This window comes from Anguilla anguilla, chromosome 11 (genome assembly GCF_013347855.1).
Source record: "Anguilla anguilla isolate fAngAng1 chromosome 11, fAngAng1.pri, whole genome shotgun sequence".
NCBI lineage: Eukaryota > Metazoa > Chordata > Actinopteri > Anguilliformes > Anguillidae > Anguilla > Anguilla anguilla.
In genome coordinates this window covers 37,975,218-37,990,443 of record NC_049211.1, presented here as the reverse complement: position 1 = coordinate 37,990,443, position 15,226 = coordinate 37,975,218, and the positions used below count along the sequence as shown (strand labels likewise).

The following is a 15,226-nucleotide window of genomic DNA, read 5'->3' as shown; positions in this document are numbered from 1 at the left end:
AGGACCCCACATGCTAACAGTGCCCCACATGCTAACAGTGGCTCATATGCTAACAGCGCCCCATGCGCTAAGAGGACCCCACATGCTAACAGTGCTCCATGCGCTAACAGTGCCCCACATGCTAACAGTGCCTCATGCGCTAAGAGGACCCCACATGCTAACAGTGCCCCACATGCTAATAGTGCCCCATGTGCTAAGAGGACCCCACATGCTAACAGTGCCCCATGCGCTAACAGTGCCCCACATGCTAACAGTGCCCCATTCGCTAACAGTGCCCCACATGCTAACAGTGCCCCATATGCTAAGAGGACCACACATGCTAACAGTGCCCCACATGCTAACAGTGCCCCATGCGCTAAGAGGACCCTACATGCTAACAGTGCCCCATGTGCTAAGATGACCCCACATGCTAACAGTGCCCCATGCGCTAAGAGGACCCCACATGCTAACAGTGCTCCATGCGCTAACAGTGCCCCACATGCTAACAGTGCCTCATGCGCTAAGAGGACCCCACATGCTAACAGTGCTCCATGCGCTAACAGTGCCCCACATGCTAACAGTGCCCCATATGCTAAGAGGACCCCACATGCTAACAGTGCCCCATATGCTAACAGTGCCCCATGCGCTAAGAGGACCCCACATGCTAACAGTGCCCCATGCGCTAACAGTGCCTCACATGCTAACAGTTCACCATGCACATGTGCTAACTGGACCCCACGCCCTAACAGGACCTCACACTCATAGGATCTTACATGATAGCAGGACTTCTGCACAATGTGCTAACAGAACCACACATGCTAACATGGCTCAATCTGCTAACAGAGCCTCCTATGATTACTGAACCCCACTCACTAACAGGACTCCATATGCTAACAATACCACACATTAGGACACACTAACAGGATCACACAGCCTAACAGGGCCAAACATGCAAACAGGACCCTCCCTAAGCAGACACTAAATACGAATGATTATATAATGCATGTCCACATCAGACTCACCAGAGAGGGTTTTTCATAATCCGAGCACTGGCAGCAATATTGAAAATAAGTAAATAATTAAGTAAATTACATTGGAATAATGCAATTCAACAAAAACAAATCAGTTCTCAGCGTCCACACAGATACAGAGCTTCACTGAATTAGCTTTGGTAATTATCCTTGGTGATTAATTTCCTCATGCATTTTCCCTTCAAAACAATAGTTCTAATTTTAAAATATGAAAAATGAGCGAACCTAGAGTGTTGAGGTGGAGGTAGATTGTTCAGGCAGAGGTTGTGTTCAGGAAAGGGTAGAGTGTTCAGGCAGAGGTGGTGTTCAGGTGGTGAGTAGTATTCAGGTGGGGGTAGAGTGTTCAGGTAGGTGTAGAGTGTTCATATGTGGGTAGAGTGTTCAGGTGGGGACAGAGTGTTCAGGCGGAGGCGGTGTTCAGGTGGGGGTAGAGTGTTCAGGCGGAGGCGGTGTTCAGGTGGTGAGTAGTGTTCAGGTAGGGGTAGAGTGTTCAGGTGAGAGTCGAGTGTTCAGGTGGGGGTAGAGTGATTAGGTGAGGAGAGTGTTCAGGTGGAGGTGGTGTTCAGGTGGTGAGTAGTGTTCAGGGTGTTACCAGCAGGCTGCACAGCAGTCGGTGTGTTCTTCATCAATATTCTCAGTGTTCTCAGATGCTGTCTCACTGGCAGGAAGACTTGCTGAATGAGAGAACGAATGAGAGAGAGAGCAAGAGAGAAACAGCCAGTGAAAGATGAGAACCCCAGTTACAGGCACATTTCTGAGTAAAACCCTGATGAGTGCAACACGTGTGAACAGACAGACAGAAAAAGAATAGAGAAAATACCATGTGTTTCATTGGAATGACTGAACCAGCCAAACTTCCCTCTCTTCTTATCAGACAGGTCCCCCAATGTGAGACCTACAGAGAGAGCAGCAGTGAGTCAGAGTGAGGAGAGAGAGAGCAGCAGTGAGTCAGAGTGAGGAGAGAGAGAGCAGCAGTGGGTCAGAGTGAGGAGAGAGAGAGCAGCAGTGAGTCAGAGTGAGGAGAGAGAGAGCAGCAGTGGGTCAGAGTGAGGAGAGAGAGAGCAGCAGTGAGTCAGAGTGAGGAGAGAGAGAGCAGCAGTGAGTCAGAGTGAGGAGAGAGAGAGCAGCAGTGGGTCAGAGTGAGGAGAGAGAGAGCAGCAGTGGGTCAGAGTGAGGAGAGAGAGAGCAGCGGCACTGAGTCAGAGTGAAGAGAGAGAACAGCACTGAGTCAGAGTGAGGACAGAGAGCAGCACTGAGTCAGAGTGAAGAGAGAGAGCAGCAGTGGGTCAGAGTGAGGACAGAGAGCAGTGATTCAGGGATCACATGCTGGGCAGGGTTAGACTCACGTCTACTGCCGTCCTCATCCTCCTCGTCCACGTCCTCGGCCTGAGTGATCCACTCCATGTACCCACACAGATCCTCCTCCATCTGCTGCTTCTCACGCAGTTTCTGAAAGTCCCCGCGAGCCTTCGCCTTCTCCCTCTCCTTAGAGAACTCTCTGGGGAAACAACAGCCTATTACACACGCGCACAGGTACGCACGTGCACACACACACACACACACACATGCACACATGCACACACGTGTCTACGCACATAGATACACACGCACAGGCACGCACGCATACACACACACACAGGCACACATGCATACACACACACGCACACGCACACACACACGCATGCACGCACACACACACACATAAATAAATAAGCATACACACAGCGTTGATTGCTGAGAGTTTTAGGACACTCACCCGCTCAGCACACCCAACACCAGGTTGAGCACAAAGAAAGAGCCAAAGATGACCAGGCTGACAAAGTAGACCCAGGGTAACTCAAAGCCAATAGCATCATTCATCTAGAGAGAGAGGGAGGGAGGGAATGAGTGAGAGAGGGAGGGAGGGAATGAGAGAGAGAGGGAGTGAGAGAGATAGAGGGAGAGAGAGAGATTAGCACTGGAACACAGAGACACAGGTGCACAGAGGTACAGAAACAGACTTTTCAGTTATTTAAAAAAATCTTTTATTGGAATCTTCAAGCTTGACGCTAATGCTTTTACACCACTTTAAAGGGCTGGGTGGTATAGCCTACCTCATTTTTAGGTAGGCTATATCTGTAGCAATATGTGGTTTTGCAGAACCATTGTCAAGAAAGAAAAAGGTTTTTAGCCCAAAAATGATGGCGCTGGTGAGGACACCAGCAGGACCAGAGAGCTTTAGAGTCTGCCCAAGCAGTCACATGGCCACACAGTCACATGATCTAAGCACGTCTCTGAATATAATTTCTTGTTGAAGTGTGTTTGATGGGAGAAGCAGACGCAGGAGCTGCGTAATTTGTTGTTGAAGTGTGTTTGATGGGAGAAGCTGACGCAGGAGCTGTGTAATTTCTTGTTGAAGTGTGTTTGATGGGAGAAGCTGACGCAGGAGCTGTGTAATTTCTTGTTGAAGTGTGTTTGATGGGAGAAGCTGACGAAGGAGCTGTGTAATTTCTTGTTGAAGTGTGTTTGATGGGATAAGCAGACGCAGGAGCTGCGTTGTGGGGACCTGTGCCGATGTAGTAGCAGGTCCTGTGCATCCTGCCGATGATGGCGTAGATGATGATGACGAAGAGGACCAGCATATTGTGCACCTGTATTTAGGCCTATTTATTCTCAAGCAGAATTATTCATTTTCTTTATAATTCGTACAAGTTCATCTTGCCTGCCATAGAATTGTTTTACTGATTTAAGGCAGAGCTGGGTGTTCTTGTGTGTAGGCTAGCCAGTCTAACGAGTTTAAAAATTCAAATGACAACAAAAATATCCGTATCGGATCGGTGTTGGCCGGTACCGAACGGTACTGTACTCGGATCGGGTCTGGAAACCTGGCTCGGGACAGCACTGACAGAGACACGCGGGGAATTACCCAGTACAGCACTGACAGAGACACGCGGGGAATTACCCAGTACAGCACTGACAGAGACACGCGGGGAATTACCCAGTACAGCACTGACAGAGACACGCGGGGAATTACCCAGTACAGCACTGACAGAGACACGCGGGGAATTACCCAGTACAGCACTGACAGAGACACGCGGGGAATTACCCAGTACAGCACTGACAGAGACACGCGGGGGGAATTACCCAGTACAGCACTGACAGAGACACGCGGGGAATTACCCAGTACAGCACTGACAGAGACACGCGGGGGGAATTACCCAGTACAGCACTGACAGAGACACGCGGGGAATTACCCAGTACAGCACTGACAGAGACACGCGGGGAATTACCCAGTACAGCACTGACAGAGACACGCGGGGAATTACCCAGTACAGCACTGACAGAGACATGCGGGGAATTACCCAGTACAGCACTGACAGAGACACGTGGGGAATTACCCAGTACAGCACGTCGGTCCAGCCCTCCATGGTGATGCACTGGAAGACCGTGAGCATGGCGAAGAAGAAGTTGTCGAAGTTGGTGATGCCGCCGTTGGGCCCGTCCCACTTTCCCCGGCACTCGGAGCCGTTGACGGCGCACTGCCGGCCGTGCCCGGCGAAGGCGCACGGCACGGGGTCGTCCTCCACGTTGATGTCTGAAAGAGAGAGAGAGAGAGGCGGCCGCGGACGTCACCCGACCGCCGCCGCCGCGACGGGAACAACGGCGAGCTGAATGCTACGAGGCTACGATGCGCGGGACGCGGCTAACTGCATACGCGGGCGGCAGTGTAGCGCAATGGGCAAGGAGCTGGTCTTGTAACCAAAAGGTCACAGGTTCGATTCCTAGGTAGGACATTGCCGTTGCAATGTAAAAAGTTGTGCAAGTCGCACTGGATAAGAGCATCTGCTAAAAGCCTTGCAATGTACATCCTAAGCGATAGTTATTGGTTTACGTAATCGATTGACGTCAGACTGTTAGGTTTAGAGCAGTGTTTCTCAACCCTGGTCCTGGAGACCCACTGCCCTGCATGTTTTAGATGTCTCCCTGCTCCAACACACCTGATTCAAACGAATGGGTCGTTATCAGGCTTCTGCAGAGCTTGATGACGACCCATTAATTTGAATCAGGTGTGTTGGAGCAGGGAAACATCTAAAACATGTCCCCAGGACCAGGGTTGAGAAACACTGGTTTAGAGACACATGCAGATTAAATTAATTGATGACATCTTCCTTGGACCGTTTGAAAAACACAAGTAGACTTGAGAAACGCATCCTTCAGTTGTGTTTAAGTCCGGACACACTCCTACACAATGCTACGGCAACTGTACAGTGCTGCCATAATCGTACACTACAGCGCGATTAATAACGTTTTCGTGGAATAGGAGCCCTTCAGAAGAAATGCGTCCATTCATAATTAACTGGGCTGGTAACCTAAAGGTTGCAGGTTAAATCTCCAGGGTGGACACTGCCACTGCACCCTTGGGCTATGTAACCTGAATTAGTTCTGTATGCAGTGAGCTCATTGCATCCATGCAATCACTGCAAGCAAAGTACTAAACATGACGACTTTCATTTACATAACATTAATGTCCCAAACATTACGGCACCCAGAAATAGGGGGGCTACGTATGTATAAAAGTCCTGTCGTTTTAACCAAAGTGTATAAAAAAAAGGTCAATTGTTTTATCTAAAATTGCGCAAAATAGTAAAAATAATACAGAACCAAATCAAGAAAAAAAAAACGTTTTTGGCCCAAACATTATGGAGCTGGTGAGGAAACCTGCAGGACGAGAGAGCTTCAGAGTCTGACCAAGCAGTCACATGACCACACAGTCACATGACCCAAGCACGTCTCTGAAGATAATTTGTTGTTGAAGTGTGTTTGATGGGGGAAGCTGACGCAAAAGCTGTGTAATTTCTTGTTGAAGTGTGTTTGATGGGGGAAGCTGAAGCAGGAGCTGTGTAATTTGTTGTTGAAGTGTGTTTGATGGGGGAAGCTGACGCAGGAGCTGTGTAATTTCTTGTTGAAGTGTGTTTGATGGGGGAAGTTGACGCAGGAGCTGTGTAATTTCTTGTTGAAGTGCGTTTGATGGGGGAAGCAGACGCAGGAGCTGCGATGTGGGGACCTGTGCCGATGTAGTAGCAGGTCCTGTGCATCCTGCCGATGAAGAGCTCCAGGCCGATGATGGCGTAGATGATGATGACGAAGAGGACCAGCAGGGCGATGTGCAGCAGGGGCACCATGGCCTTCATGATGGAGTTCAGCACGATCTGGAGACCTGGACACACGTGCGCACGCACACACACACACACACGCACACACACACACACACACACACACGCACACACACACACACACACACACACACAAACATACACACTCAAAAGCTGATATTGACACCAAAAACACAGAGAACACAGCAGTATGCATGTACAGTGTGTGCCAGTGTGTGTACAGTGTGTGTGCGTGTGTGTGTGTGAGCGTGAGTGTTTGTGCGTGTGTGTATGTGTGTACAGTGCATGTGTGTGTGTGTGTGTGTGTATGTGTGTGTGTATAGTGTGTGTGTATAGTGTGTGAGTGCGTACAGTGAGTGTGTGCGTACATGGTTACCAAAAGAACAACGTATATGTGGTCACTGTAAGACAGGAGAGGTGGAAACAGAGATGCACTTTCTCCTACATTGTGAAAAATATTCAGAAATTAGGACACATTATTTCAACAAATTTTCTCTAATTATAAAAGACTTCCTTTCCCAAACAAATGAGGAAAAAATGCTAATCCTGCTAGGAGAAAGGCCAACGGCTCCACTAGCAGCAAAGTACATCTCGGCCTGCCATAATCTGAGGGACACTGGTTGACCACCAGAAATATATTTATTTTAATTATTTATTAATTTCTATCTTTTTAAAAAAAAATTTATTCTTTCACATTATTATTATTATTATTATTATTGTTATGATTTTATTATTGTTATTATTGTATAGCCTACTCGTTGTGGCCATTGCCACACTGTTGATTGCATTGTTGTCGTTTCCACAATGTTGTTCGTATTTCATGTTTCCTGTTCCTGTTTCTATGTGTACGCTTTGGCAATAAGTACAAGTGTATTTCATGCCAATAAAGCATTTTGAATTTTTGAATTTTGAATTTTGTGTGTGTGTGTGTGTGTGTATGTGTGTGTATAGTGTGTGAGTGCGTACAGTGAGTGTGTGTGTGTGTGTGTACAGTGTGTGTGGGTGCAGTATGTGTTCAGTGAGTGAGTGTGTGTGTATACAGTGTGTGTGTGTGTGTGTGTGTACAGTCAGTAAGTGTGTGTGAGGGCGCAGTGTGTGTGTATGAGTGTACAGTAAGTGTGTGTGAGGGCGCAGTGACGCACTGGGTACTCCTGAGACCAGTCTGAGGGGGCGGAGCACTCTGAAGGCTCTCAGGGCCTTCACATCCAGCCCCCCCGGCTTCCCCGCCATGTGATGCGCATCCCCCGGCCTGTGGGTCATCGTCTCCAGCACCACGCTGAACAACCTGCAACACACACACACACACACACGCTTACACACACACACACACACGCACACGCTTACACAGGCGTACATACACACACGTTTACACGTTTTGATATTCCCATTCCTCTGAGCTTCATTTGAAGGTCAGCGTACGCAGCCAGTTCCTTGCCACAATCTGCCACAGTTCAGTGCAAAGCCGATGATGTCATATATGTGACAAGCTGTTTACTTCCTGTTGTTTCCCCATAATTACACTTTCCCGCTTCATACAGTACACGGCTAAGATAATTCTCTGCTGACCTTAAATAATTTCGCTTTTTCATCTGTTTCTCTTCTGGCTAACGGCTAATCTGAATGCATCGCTGGCATTTCACGAACAACCCAAAACTTGCATTTGGTGAAACGCTTGATGGAGCTCTATTACTGCGAAAAATTGGGGTGGAGAATTCCAAAGCACCACAGAATTTAAAAAAGGCATAATTTCTAACAAATGAGAAAGTGTCAAGATATATCTCATATGGGTGTGCTGACTGGTCACAAAATATGATGATTGTTAGGTCTTTGGACACTTTTCCAATTTATTTTGGCGATATCGATTGCTGGGGGGAAAGGATGAAAATCTCACAGAAAATGAGAAAGTAGAAAAAATTGCTTCAAATTGAAAACCAGCAAGTGATTTGTAATTCAGTTTTAACTGGCTGGCACTCCTGCCAATCAATAAAAGAGCAGCGTGAGTGGGCCGTACCTCCTAAGCCCCACCTCAGCGCTGTCCGTGCGCAAAGCTGGACTCGCGAGCGCACGCACACACACCTCAGTGAGTCGCGGGTCGGAAAGGAACAGGCAGAGGGGATTTAGCACGGACAAACAGGATTGGCTGCTGGCCACATCGCATTATTAACGGAATCGTTTGAATGCGTATATTGTCATTTCTGAAATGTGTGTTTTAGTATGTTAGCCAGCTCTTACTCTATCAAGTGCTTTCATAGACCTCCACTTTTGATAAAAAGTGATATACTTTCCAAAAAATAAATCGCATTTCGATGACTCTCTTTCCCTGGTACAATCAGTGAGGGCAGTCCCATCCCCCCACCCCAGTCCCCTCAGAGCGACATTATCTCAAATTAGTTTGGACCCAAAACGTTCCCCCTCCATTCGAAATGAACCGCAAAGCTTCATGCTACACACAAAGGCACATTAAGTCCAGTAAAGTGCCACATCGTCTTCACTGATGTTTGGAGAGGGGCTGATATGAGCTACAGCTATCCTCAGTACCAACATATTCACTCTGTTCCTCCTCTCCGTGTGGAATCCAGCTTCGGCTTCCATTATAAGATTCAGCTCGCCCGTCAAACTGAAGCAAATTTAGCAGCGTCCCTGTGTCAGTCATCCATGGTTAAGCTACAATCCTTTGAATGTTGGATCAATTTTTTGTATACGCATAATAAATACAGATGAAAAGCTAAAAAAGCATCATAACAATTACATATGGAAATAAATTAATTTTGCATGCTTCTTATGTACCAATAATAGTTTGGTTACTCCCACAAAAATAAACCTACATAAGAAAATTTAACAAAATGTAGACATTATTTCCTTTAAATGTGCCCTCTGATGAACAAGGAGCTTCAGAAGTGAACACCTTCACTGCATGCCAGCCCACTACATGATGGGTAACTATGGCCCACTGCCCCATGGGTAATCTCAGCCATAAAACCATGAGGAACACACAGGGTCGTTCAGCCCAAACTGAAGCCTGGGCTGTGTAAAGGATCTAGCCTGTGAATCTGGACTGCATTGCCCACTGCTTTAAAGCTCGCTGTTCCAACGAACAGCGTTCGACATGTTGCCTTGTCAGTCAAATCTAAGCAGCCAAAACTGGGCTTTGTTTTTTGAAGCTCACTTCCTGGTTTTGTTGAGAGACGCAGCTCACTAGCGACAGCGGTTGGCTCCAGTACAGGTCTTTCAGCCACCCGTTCCAATGTAGATCAACGGTAACAATACAGTCAAAATATGAAGTCAATCATTTTTCCCCACAAGAACATGTAGTTACTGTAGTTGCTCTTCGTCTAATGTCTCCCCAAGTTATTGTGTCAATAGTTCAATATTTTGCGTACCAATCGGGGAGGGCTGGCGGGAGGAGCTGGAGGAGAGGGCCGGGGGGAGGGCTGAGGGGAGAACTGGCGGGAGAGACTCAGAGTACCAGAGAAAACGGAGAAAGGGAAAAGAGATGCAGCGTACCCCACGATGACGATGACGAAGTCCAGCATGTTCCAGCCGTTGCGGATGTAGGAGGTGGGGTGCATGACTAACCCGTACGCCAGGATCTTCAGAAAGGTCTCCACGGTGAAGATGATCAGAAAGACGTACTCCACTTGCTCCTGCAGGGCGACAGACGCACCCCAGGCCGCATGAATCAGTCAGCCCGACTCAATTCGGCCAAATTCAGTTCAGTTTCACTCATACTCATCCCTCTACGGAAGGTTACGATGAAACGCGCTGTTCCAGATAAATTCTCACGCATCCATACGGGGTTGATTATTGCCATTTACTTTCCCCTAGCAGAGAGTCTTATCCAGAGTGACTAGCTGCACGTGCTCTTGCCTTGCAAGCGCACCCATCTGAGTTAAATGAGCAAAAGGGTCTGGCCTGACTGACGGTAACCCCAAGCCGGGGGATACTGTGACAGACCCACGCTAATTCTAAACAGAATCTAGAGTATCAGGCTGAGATACAACATGGGGGACACACAAGTTTACTGTACAGCAGCTTTACAGTTTTTCAACAGCTGGAGGGGCGGGGGGGGGGCTGGGGGGGTCAGGACTTAAACCACAGAGAGCTGCAGCTCAAATTTAAAATCCATAATTAACACATGCTCTGGTTCTAATTATTCAGCAGGTGAATTTTCTTAAGAGGAGCTGAACATTGCCGACAGATAGACAGCAGGAAGGAGTAGCTGGGTGGAGGGCAGGCAGGTGTAGTTGGGTGTAAGGTGATGCAGGTGGGTCCAGGGTGGTGTATTTGGGTGGTGGTGTAGCTGGGTGGAGGGCAGGTAGGTGTAGTTGGGTGCGAGGTGGTGTAGGTGGGTCCAGGGTGGTGTAGTTGGGTGGTGGTGTAGCCGAGAGCAGGGCAATAGCTGCACCCCAGAGGGGAGCTTAATGTGGACTTCCAGAGGATTACCAATCCGTCATAATCTGGGTTCAGACTGGTGCATGCACACACACACACTCACACGCACATACACGCACACACACACACACACACACACACACACACGCACATGCACATGCACGCACGCACACACACACACACACACACACACACACCTCAACAATGAGAGATTGAGAAGGACAGAAAGACGAGATGCAGAGAGGGATGGCTCAGAGAGAAGAGGGGGCAAACATGGTGAGAGGGAGAAAGAGATGGACAGCAGAGGGAAGGGAGAGATGGAGAGGGGGAGAGGGAGTGGAAGTGAGAGTGGGAGTAAGAGGGGGAGAGGGAGGGGAAGAGAAAGATGGACAGCAGAGGGAAGAGAGAGATGAAGAGGTGGAGAGGGGGAGAGGGAGGGGGAGAGTAAGCCGCTTATCAAGGCCCAGAGCAGCCAAACGAACAGGCAGTTTCAACATCCCCCCAACTCTCTCTCATCCTGTAACTCCCTCCATCTCCCTGCCCCTTGCCCCAAAACCCCGTTTCCATCTCTCAATTTCAGCTCTCACTCTTTCTCCCCTCTCCTCCGTTTCAACCTTCCTATCCTCCTGTCCTTCCTATCCTCCTGAAACCCTTCACTCCCCTTTCATGCCCCGCTCCTCCTCCCCAGTAGCCTCAGCTGGCCTTCGCCAGGCTGCAGATGATGTTGGCAGTAATGTGTCGTACAGGGAGAGGATTATTTCCCTTTCTGCACAGGACCAGTGCTTTTATTCCACTGGCTAATACAGGCTCACGCCGTTAGCCACACTGCCACAGACTAGAACCACACAACTCAATGCTAAAACCATTAGCTACACAACACAATGCTAAAGCCGTATCCTACACAACACAATGCTAAAACCATGAGCTACACAAGACAATGCTAAAACCATGAGCTACACAACACAATGCTAAAACCATGAGCTACACAACACAATGCTAAAACCATGAGCTACACAACACAATGCTAAAACCATGAGCTACACAACACAATGCTAAAACCATGAGCTACACAAGACAATGCTAAAACCATGAGCTACACAAGACAATTCTAAACCTATCAACACAATGCTAAAACCATGAGCTACACAACACAATTCTAAACCCATCAACACAATGCTAATACCATGAGCTACACAACACAATGCTAAAACCATTAGCTACACAAGTCAGTGCTAAAACCATTAGCTACACAACTCAATGCTAAAACCTTGGGCTACACTGCCTAGCATACGCTAAAACCATTAGCCACGGACCATTGGAGTGACCCTGCCCTCAGTCTTGGGGGGGAGGGGGTTTGCTCAGGGATCCCTGTGGAGAGACTGGATAAATGAAGATTCCCATGCTTTCTATATGGCAACCAGCAGAACATACAAAAGCACAGAAAACTGAGAGAAAACCCACAGGGGTCTGGGCTCATTAATTAGCTGCATTAATACAGTCAGGCCGGGAATCCCATGTGGGCTAAAGCAGAACTGTTCATTATCATCAGCGATTAGGGAAAGAGCCTTCCCATGAATATTAATAACTGCAGACACAATGTACAGTAAATAGTGTATAATAAGCTCTAACAGACTTAAAGATCGTGGGTAGAAATGTTAGGGACCTGTGCCATTTTACCACACTCAGTCCACCTTGGTTGATAACCCCTAGACCGCATCAGTTTCCAGGAGCATCCAAAGAAAACGCTTAAGACTGCAGTCTCATTTGTTAAGACTGAGGTTCTCAGGAGAAACAGTTAGCGAAGATGCTACAGGGTTGGCAAAGTTTTTCAGGAAGTAAGTAAATAATGAGAGTAGATGGGCTGAAAAGTCATTCACTAATCCAAATACAAACAACTCTGTTTTCACAGAGGAAGCAGCTGCTAAGACTGCCCAACAGAACGGTCGGACGCCTCCAATGACGCTAGGATGAAACAAGCACAAACAAACAAGAGTAACCATGGCAATCCCAAAATACCTGAGATATGTAGAGTATGAATGATATTAACAAGAATAATAAGATGATATCAATGTTTTTTTTTTGGTTGATGCAAATAGGCTATTTATGATGTTACCCCCCAGCCAATATGTTACATTGTGTGCCTTTACATTTTAAAATTGAGATGTCCATTGGTTTCTTATTATTTATTATTATACAGTGGTGCTGTTAAAAATAACACTAAGCATATGCCAAAAGATTATCAATGGAAAGCTTCTTGTATTCTGTGCCCTAAGCATAAATGCATTGTCAAAGTAGTGACAAATAATGTGCATAAAAATAGCTGTACCGGGGTGCAGTGTGGTGTAATGGACTTTGTGTGGTGTAATGAATTCTGTGTGGTGTAATGGACTTTGTGTGGTGAAAGCGGAGTCGTGAGGTGTAACACGTTGCAGAGAAGAATCTGCCAACACAGAGATGAGCAGAATGAGGAAAATCTCTTTATTGGGTCAAATCTGAATGAAGCACGTGGGATTATTACCTCTTCAAAACAGGCGCAAATTCCATCAAATGGGATTAAAGTGAGAAAAAAATAACTAACGTAAAAAAGGAATGTGCAAAATGTAATGTTGTCCGGTTATGAGAACGTCTTTAAGATCAGATACCTCAAATTCTAGTGTTTTCATTACGAAACACTCCAATCCCAGCTTTCTGCAATTTTACCTTCCGTAATCATCATTACATTATAATTATCTGTCCAAACATGCCATAAAGATCACAAGAAAATATACAGATGACTAACCATATCACCTTTACCACCACCATCATGATCATCATCATCATCATCAGCGCTATCACCATCTTCATCATCGTCCCTACTCACCAGGTCGTGGTTGGTGGCATTGGAGTCGTCCTCCGGGAAGGGTTTGGACACGCCCAGTGCCACGCAGTTAGCGAAGATGGCGAGCAGGATGAAGACATCGAAAGGCCTTTAAGGAGGGGGGCGTTTAAGGAAACCAACCAACTCCACCGAGCGAGCGCGCACCTGTCTCTGTGCGACTTCAACACCCTTAAGGGAAATATGGGGCTCTGACGCTACCTCACAAAACTCTCATGGAATGTGCATGGAAACTGTAGCAGCAAAAGGGAAAAATAAACTTCACCTACACTTGAAGCACAGAAGGAAAAAGTGGTTTTAAGCAAGAAAAGTTTAAGTTTTTTTTCTTGCTCTCTTCTTCAAGTACTGACGTTCTTCCCTAACATGAAACGAAAGCTTAACTCAATGTTATTGCAGTCTATTGTATCACCACTGTCAGTATGTACTTTATCACCAGTCAGTATGTACTTTATTACTACTGTCAGTATGTACTTCACCACTGTCAGTATGTACTTTATCACTACTGTCAGTATGTACTTTATCACTACTGTCAGTATGAATTTTATCACTACTGTCAGTATGTACTTTATCACTACTGTCAGTATGAATTTTATCACTACTGTCAGTATGAATTTTATCACTACTGTTAGTATGTACTTTATCACTACTGTCAGTATGAATTTTATCACTACTGTCAGTATGTACTTTATCACCACAGTCAATATGTACTTAATCACTACTGTCAGTATGTACTTTATCACCAGTCAGGTTGTACTTTATCACCATTGTCAGTATGTACTTCACCACAATCAGTATGTACTTTATCACCCCTGTCAGTAGGTACTTCCTCAGGATACTTCCACTCCACGATGGAGAGCGCCGCCCTGCGGATGGGGTTGTTGAGGCGCAGGCAGAAGAGGGCCCGGGGCGCGCGCTGCACAGTGCTGCCCCCTGGTGCCTGCTTCTTGGCGTGCTGGCTCCGTTTGCGTTGCGTGCCGGTGGAGCTGGTGGTGGAGTTCATCGTGACGGTCCTGTTCATCCTCATCCCTCCGTTCTCCCCCGAGTCCTGCCACGCCATATCGCCGTTCTCGTCGTCTCCTCCGTCATCCCCCTCTCCTTCCTCCTCCTCCTCCTCCTCCTCCTCTTCCTCGTCACCTCCGCCTTCCGCCTCGCTGGCGTTGGAGAACCCTTCCGGTCCATTGCCTGTGGAACAGAGAGCATCTGCTCAACACTTCCCTACGTGCACACCACCGCAGGGAGGCATGGACACACACACGCCTGGGGAAAACACAGACCCTAACCGCAGTACTGACGCACATACCTCAGAGAGACACTGACCACAATACTGATGCACCCACCTCAGAGTCATTGGGCCTCATTCCCGAAACATGTGCACCATCACATTTGATCGTAAACTGCGCGTAAGAAGAACATTTTGGCATTCGTCATTTTTCTCTTACCTGTATTTGTCCGCATCTCACATGCCTGGGACATGCACAATAACAAAGGTCTGCACTTGTGTCGTGCATCTCATATTGGTTTTTTGTAGGAACATTTTTAAGAACAACAGTAAGAATAATTTAAGAAAAAGTTTTGTGAATGAGGTCCATTGCCTCTCACTGCAGTACTGACACACTGTAGAGGGAAACTGCCTCCACCAAATCACATGCATAACCAACCACAGACAACAGTGTAACAAACCAACAACAAAGTCAGGGAACCCATTAACCCACGTATTAAAGCCATGATCTGTGAGTCATAGAAAACTGGTTATTTTCTATATTTATACTGACACAGGTGTAGACAATCACCGCAGA

General features: G+C 47.1%; 1 protein-coding gene across 1 annotated transcript in view; it reads right to left on the bottom strand.

The window, feature by feature from the left end:
• cacna1fb (calcium channel, voltage-dependent, L type, alpha 1F subunit) overlaps window positions 1-15,226 on the bottom strand; it is a 46,179-nt gene that overhangs the window by 28,219 nt on the left and 2,734 nt on the right. Inside the window, exons 2-12 of the mRNA XM_035380559.1 lie at window positions 14,267-14,612; window positions 13,416-13,521; window positions 9,668-9,807; window positions 7,306-7,448; window positions 6,055-6,207; window positions 4,388-4,584; window positions 2,767-2,870; window positions 2,357-2,508; window positions 1,831-1,905; window positions 1,603-1,684; window positions 1,002-1,028 (exon numbers count right to left, since the gene is read on the bottom strand). Coding sequence (XP_035236450.1) covers window positions 1,002-1,028; window positions 1,603-1,684; window positions 1,831-1,905; window positions 2,357-2,508; window positions 2,767-2,870; window positions 4,388-4,584; window positions 6,055-6,207; window positions 7,306-7,448; window positions 9,668-9,807; window positions 13,416-13,521; window positions 14,267-14,612 — 1,525 coding nt within the window. The remainder of the gene's footprint in view (window positions 1-1,001; window positions 1,029-1,602; window positions 1,685-1,830; window positions 1,906-2,356; window positions 2,509-2,766; window positions 2,871-4,387; window positions 4,585-6,054; window positions 6,208-7,305; window positions 7,449-9,667; window positions 9,808-13,415; window positions 13,522-14,266; window positions 14,613-15,226) is intronic.